This window comes from Plasmodium falciparum (genome assembly GCF_000002765.6).
Source record: "Plasmodium falciparum 3D7 genome assembly, chromosome: 14".
NCBI classification, from domain to species: domain Eukaryota; phylum Apicomplexa; class Aconoidasida; order Haemosporida; family Plasmodiidae; genus Plasmodium; species Plasmodium falciparum.
This window is the reverse complement of record NC_037283.1, coordinates 437,501-445,000: the sequence shown is the minus strand read 5'-3', so window position 1 is coordinate 445,000 and position 7,500 is coordinate 437,501. Positions and strand designations below refer to the sequence as shown.

Here is a 7,500-nt window from a genome sequence, read left to right as displayed (position 1 = left end):
TTATTATTGACAAATAAATGTTGTACATAATTAATCTTTTTACTTTTATTTAATTTCTTTTCAAGAAAACCTTTATCATATTTTAAACTTAAATAAAATATATATATAACGGTTTCGATAATAACTTCATTATCATTAAAATTGAATAATAGAACATTAGAAAAATAAAAATCGTTTTTTTTTATTATATCTATTAAAATGTCTTTTAAATCATCTCTCTGATGGATGATAGTTTCTTCTTCATCAATTAAAAGTTTTAAAATTCGATGGCATTCTTCACCTGAAAAGTAAAAATGTATGTATAAATAATGTTTATAGACACAAAAAAAAAATGGGTTATGAAAATATAAGACACATGTTAATTTGTACATAAAAATATAATATATATATATATATATATATATAATTGTTATTTTATTTAATTTTTTTTTACTGTAATTTTTTCTTGAAACATATTGAAAGAATAGTGTAAAGGGCCTATTACTTAACAGTTCTTTTCTCATTCTTTTTTTATATATAACAAATTTGTCTACAATTAATTTATGTTGTTCATTAATACTAATATTATTATTATTATTATTATTATTATTATTATTATTATTATTATTATCATTATTATGGTGGTTATTTATTTTTTCTTTTTTTTGTTCATCCTCTTTGGATCCATCACGTTTCGGAGACATGGACATAATAATTGTTTCATTATTTCGATTATCTATATTAATAAAATTTTCACTTTTATTTATTTGTTCACATCCCTTTAAATACGTTTCAGTTATATGATCTACATGATATAATACTCTAGCTAACAAGTTATAAAAATGATTAAAAAAAGAAGAGAATAAAATATTCCAACTAACATTATTGAATATTTGTCTTTTTTCATATATATTATGAATAATAAATATACATGTAAGATATGAAAATTGAATATTATATAATTTCTTCTCTTGATTAATTATGTTGCTATTTTGTAGATATATATTTTCCATAAATATATCTAATTCTATAAAAAAAGATAACATTAATTTTATGAATGCTATACTTTCAAAATTATTTTCATTGTCTAATTTGTCATTTTCATTGATAATATTTAAATCTATAAAAAATTCTTCATTTCTATTTAATATATAAACTAAGCAGAACAATAATTTCATAATACTTATTGTTATATTTTGTATATAATTTTTGTCTTCATTATATATTATTTCTATATATATATCTTTCTTGTATATATTAACCGTTTTTATAATATTTAAAGCAGTTTTTAAAATTTTAAATAATATAAAAATATTCGTTATATATACTTTATTAATAATATCATTTAATAAATTGTTTCCCAAAGTTGCTGCAATAGGGTCTCCCTTATCATTATTATTGACCTTATAATCACTTTTAGTTATATTATTTTTTTTTATAGTTATATTTTTTTTTTTTTTATGTAAAAAATTGTCCTGCTTTATTTTTTGTATACCATTAAATGTATTTATATATATATTACATTCTTCATTCATGTGTAATATTTTATTTACTTGTTCATTTTTTTCTTTACTTTTTAATTTACAAAATATGCTGTCATGTTCTTGTGTACATATACTCTCTTCTAATTTACCACCATATGAAATTTCATAATTATTATTATTTTTTAGTAAAATGGATTCGAACAATAAGATAATATCGTCAATACTGGTTGGAGCACAACTAGGTGATTTTATAAGACAGGAAAATATATTTATAATTTTAAAAATGTGAGAAATTTTTATGGATGCATGTGAAATATTTATAAGCATATTTAATGCTTTAATAATATAAGATATGGTGAAAAAATTATTCTTAAATTTATTGGAAGAATGATCATACGAATTATTGTTATAAACTGTATTTTTAGAATTATTGTTCATAAATTGTTTATGGACTAACTTATTATTCATATCGTTATTATATATGACCTTATTACTCAACGTAATATTATCTTTATTTACATATCTCATAATAATATTTATTAAAACATCTATTGCATAATGTGTATGTGTATTTGAAAAAAGTGTATTATTAAAAAAAAAAGTAACTAAAAGTTTTAATGCCTTCTCTCTTAAATTTTCATATTTCGTATTTGATATATAATCAAATACCCATTCTACTAATGATGTATTTGTTAATATAATATTAACAATATTATCATCAAAACTACAAAATGTATAAAATATATCTAAACATTTCATTTGTATATCACTATTAAAATGGTTTAATAACGTTTCTTGTAAATTATCACATAATATAATAAAAATATGTGAATTTTCTAAAATTTCTAATTTATTGAAATTAATTTTTTTTTTTTTTCTTTTTTTTTTTTTTTTTTCATCAATATTGGATAACGAATAAGAAGTGTGTGAAGATTCGACACAAGATACATTATCATTTGTATTATCACAATTTGAAAAAACAAAATTGTCTTTCTCTTTTAATACAGAATTTTTTGTAAAGGAAAAATGGTTTGAAAGCCTTGACAAAATTGTATATTTAGATTCAGTTGAAAATTTTGATACATTTAAAAATTTTTCGTGTGATGAAAATTTGTTCTTAAGTGTACCTTCCGATCTGATTGACATATTATCATTATTATATAATACACTTTCCATTTCATATTCTCCTAGATTAGAAATATCTTTTTTTTTTAATGGATAATGTGTAACATTTTTTTCATCATCTGAGTATATTAAATCATGTTTTGGTATAAAGAATATATTACTTTTTATACTACTATTATTACTAGTAGGTGAATTATATTCCTCTTTATCATGATAATAAAAATTTTTCTTTACATGTCTATTCATATATTCATTTGGAGTTTTATTTACTTCACAAATTTGTTTATATTTTTCTTCATTCTCTTGAATGCTATTTTCATCCTTAACATCCTGGTTATCCTCAATATCTTCAGGATAGATATTAGTCTGGAAGCATCTGTTAATTTTTTTTTGTTCTTTAGTAAATTCATTTTTTTTATTTTCTTGTTCACTATTATATATTGACAATATGTTAGGGGCTAATGTATTTTTTGTTTTAATTTTTGTAATACATGTACTGCTTGTATGACAATAATTAGAATTATGTTCTACACTATTATTATTACTACTGTTGGTGTTAGAAGTATTAATATCGTTACTTTCAATAATGACACTATACAAATTATTGTTACTACTACTACTTTTACTTTTGTTACTACTACTACTTTTACTTTTGTTACTACTACTATTTTTACTTTTGTTACTACTACTATTTTTACTTTTATTACTACTTTTACTTTTGTTACTGCTTTTACTTTTATTACGATTATTATTTTCAATATTGAAAGCTTTAATATTACTATTTGGTGAGGAATCAAAAATAATGTGGTGAAAAAAATAATTCAAAACATTATATTGTAATGTTATTAAATATATGAATTGTATATAATAAGTACATAAATCTGTGTTTTTGTTAGTATATTTAAATTTTGTTATTAAATATATAAAAAATCTTTTTAATAAATTATTATTAATTTGCCATAATAAATTGTCATGCCATAGTTTATATATAATTTGTAAATTTAATAACAACTCACTATTGTAGTGTTGATTATTGTTTTGTTTTTTTTTTTCAATACATTTATTTGTATAACCAGTATATTCATATATATAACCATAATTATTATTGCTTAATTTAGAATTAATCATTTCATCGTTTTGTATAAATAATTTCATTAATTCTTCAATAATGGTTGATTCATCTTTTAATGTTATAAATATAATTTCGACATTATCTATTAAACTCTTCAGAAAATCTAAAAGAAAAAAAAAATTTCTTTTTTTATTCCTTGAAGAAAAGTTTTTTAATCGAACAAGTACACAAGTATAAATAGCATCTTTAAAAATATTACATAATTCTTTAGAACATTTATATAAAAATTCTTTGCATGCATTAGTAGTTAACTTAATTAATTCGCTATTCACTAAATATATATAATTATAATCATAATAATAATCATCATCATCATCATAAATACTATTATTATTATTATTATTATTATTATTATTATTATTATTATTATTATTTTTAATATTTTCATTATTATAATTAGAGGAATATATTTTTCTTTCTTCCTTTTTCTCTTCGCATTGTGATATTCCTTCTATATAACTAAAAGTTTCTGATAGAAATAAAGTGTGGTCCAATAAATAAAAAGAAAAATGATAACGAAATTCTTCACACTCTTTTATACAAAATAAGTTATTTATACTCTTAAATAATAAATATTTTTTATATAAAGGATATTTTTTAAAAAGAAATTTATATAAACATTCTACACACATCACGTTCTCATATTTGTCCACGAAAAATTTTTCGTGATTTTCTATCACATGTTTATCACAAACAATTAATAAAATTTCATCAAATTTTGTATTCAGTTTTATTTCCATGCTTAAGTAAAATTAAAGTACATGGACAAAAAATATATACACACGAGGAAACCAACAAGATAAAATCATATTATAAGTATATATAAATATATATATATATATATATATATATATTGTAATCACATGGAATTATTTATTATGTTGCAATTTGCTTATTATTATTTTTTTTTTTTTATATTAATACACTTTCCTATTTTAGAAAAGTTCTATCAACTTATATAGATGATGTTGAAGCGTTTCAATATTTTTTAATATACATAAAATGTTACATTATACCTATTGTATATATTTTTCTTTTTTGTCTTCGATTTTTAAAATATTCAGCTATTTTTTTTTTTTATTATGCAATTACACTTGAAGTAAAAAAAAAAAAAAAAAAAAAAAAAAAAAAAAAAAAAATATATATATATATAATATTATATTACAAAAATAATAGTATAACAGCAATGTACACATATTTGTGTATATTGAGAAATACCTATACAATAATAATTTATTTATATTTACATATATTTTTTTTATATATTATTTTTAAAAATTGTTTTATTTTTTCTTAAAAAAAAAAATCGGATCAAAAGGTTTAAATGAAAAACCTTAAAAAAAAAAAAATAAATAAAATAAAATGTTAATATTAATAATTATAATAATAACATAATAAAATAATATAATTAAACAATATAAATACATTTAAAAAAAAATTAATTTAATTATAATATATATATATATATATTTTTTTCTCATTATACATAAACATATTTAGTATAATATATAATTTATAAACATATTAATATATATATAAAATACATAAATAAATATATAAGTAAATAATAACGAATAAAATACATATAAAAATTCAAACATCCATAAAAATAAAGCATAATATATATAAGGTAAACAAATCAATATAAATACTTAATATTTATATATATATATAAAGAAAAAAAGAGCCATATATTTCAACTTAATTTATATATTTTGTCATAATATTATTAAAAAAAAATATAGGTGTAAGCATATCTACAATTTTATTATTATTATTTTTATTTTATTTTATTTTTAATTATTAATATTCTATCACATATCAACATGAAAATGAGAGACGTCAAAATCTATTTCTCGATATTCTTCTAACGAAATGGGTGGTAATTTTTTATACTTTCTCTTGACATTATATACATGAAAATCGCTTCTGCAATGTAATTTATAATTACTTTTTTCGATTTTGGTTAAACAACTAGTGCACATTATAACATCAACTGAATTTAATTTGTTATTATTGTTACTATTTAATTCCTTTTGACAATTGCTTATATTATCATTATTACAAATATAATTTTTATTTTGATTTTCCTCATAATTAAATTTATTATTATTTTTTAAATCATCTTTAGTATTTAGTATACTTTGATCATTTATTTGATCCTTTTTATTTTTACTTTTATTTTTTCTATCTTTCTTATTACTACTTTTAATGTTATCTTCTTCACTCATTTCATTCGTCATACTATTATCATCATCATTATTATTTTTATTGTTTTTACTATTTTTGTTATTTTTATTTTTTTTGTTTTTTTTATTTTTATTCTTATCATCATTATTTTTGTTCTCACAAGATTGAGTTTCCGTATCTCTATTGACATTAGTTTCTTTTTTTTTGTTTGATGTGACAATTTTTACATTATTATTTAAAATTTTATTGGAGCAATTTTTTTTATGTGATTTTGTAAAATCTTCAATAGATCTATATACACATGGATAACATAAAAATACAGTTTTATATGTTTCTATGTGTCTGTCTTTTTTTTCTTTTTCCTTTTCCTTTTCCTTTTCTTTTTCAGATTTGTTTTTTTTTTTTCCACTTATTTTATAACGATCACTCATGTGGTCAAGTGATGTATCATCTTTTTCGTTTTTTTCACTTTTTCGATGTTTTTCTTCCACAATATTATTATTACTCTCAATAGTTTTTTTTATTTTGTCCTCATTAGATATATTATTATCGTCTAAACTATTATGTGTATTATTATTCATACTACTAGACACACTATCATTTACATTATCATTTATTTTATGAGGCATAGATTCATTTTCTCTATCTTTTATGTAATTTATTTGAATTTCTTCGTTCACATATGTTTCATAATACATTGTTATATGATTATTTTCCTCAACAATATCTTGTAATTTAATATCAGAATGTATTACATTATGAATAGTATTTGTGTTATCTGATTTATTATTTTCTTTAAATTCTAAATTACTATCTACAACATTTATATGATCATCTTTTTCATCATTTAAATTATTATTATAATAGCTATCTGTTTCATTATCCTTCGATTTTACATTATCTTCTCTTTTCATATTATTCATAATATTTTCCTCTTCAATAATGACATTATTCGTATTTAAAAGATTTATTAATTCGTCTTTTATTATATCGTCGTATATTATTTGAATCCGCATAAAGGCTCTTTGAATTATATCATCATATTCTTTACTTAAGGTGTCAAACACTTTTAGTGCTTGTTTTTTTGCGCTGTCATCAATATTTATGCTATATCCAATATTTTTAACCATACCTTTAAAAATAAAATTGATAAATATAAAGAAATAAAAATATATATATATATATATATATATATTTATATTTATATTTATATTCATTTATTCATTAATATTATATTGAATTTTTTATTTTCATTTTATTTTCATTAAGTTTCACACTTACTTTCAATCATATTTGTTGAAATAGGGTAGCCCGTCTGAGGGTTTACACTCATTTCATGTAATATTTCAATCATATCCTTGTAAATTTTTTCTTTTAGTATGGCTCTTTCTTTGTTACTTATTTGTAGGGTGCCTACATAAAAGTAATCATAAAAAAGGTGGTGGTGAAATAATATAACGAATAAAATATGTACATTATATATATATTATAATTACCTTTCTCCAAAATGGTTTTACATATTTTATAATTGTCGTCTGATTGAAAACAAGAATTTAATTCTGACTTTTTAGCTATTTCCCCTTTGGATAT

At 19.1% G+C, this 7,500-nt stretch overlaps 2 protein-coding genes across 3 annotated transcripts in view; both read right to left on the bottom strand.

Moving 5' to 3' along the window:
* PF3D7_1411000.1 (conserved Plasmodium protein, unknown function) overlaps window positions 1–4,460 on the bottom strand; it is a gene marked incomplete at both ends in the record, with an annotated part of 7,233 nt that extends 2,773 nt beyond the window's left edge. For both annotated transcript variants that reach the window (XM_001348245.2, XM_024473349.1), the window contains 2 exons: window positions 1–280; window positions 434–4,460. The exon at window positions 1–280 is cut by the window's left edge and continues 328 nt beyond it. In XM_001348245.2, the coding sequence (XP_001348281.2) occupies window positions 1–280; window positions 434–4,460 (4,307 nt within the window). The remainder of the gene's footprint in view (window positions 281–433) is intronic.
* Window positions 4,461–5,534: 1,074 nt separating this feature from the next.
* Window positions 5,535–7,500, bottom strand: part of PF3D7_1410900 (ribosome maturation protein SBDS, putative) — a gene marked incomplete at both ends in the record, with an annotated part of 2,243 nt that continues 277 nt past the window's right edge. The window contains 3 exons of the mRNA XM_001348244.1: window positions 5,535–7,042; window positions 7,192–7,323; window positions 7,407–7,500. The exon at window positions 7,407–7,500 is cut by the window's right edge and continues 53 nt beyond it. Of these exons, the coding sequence (XP_001348280.1) occupies window positions 5,535–7,042; window positions 7,192–7,323; window positions 7,407–7,500 (1,734 nt within the window). The remainder of the gene's footprint in view (window positions 7,043–7,191; window positions 7,324–7,406) is intronic.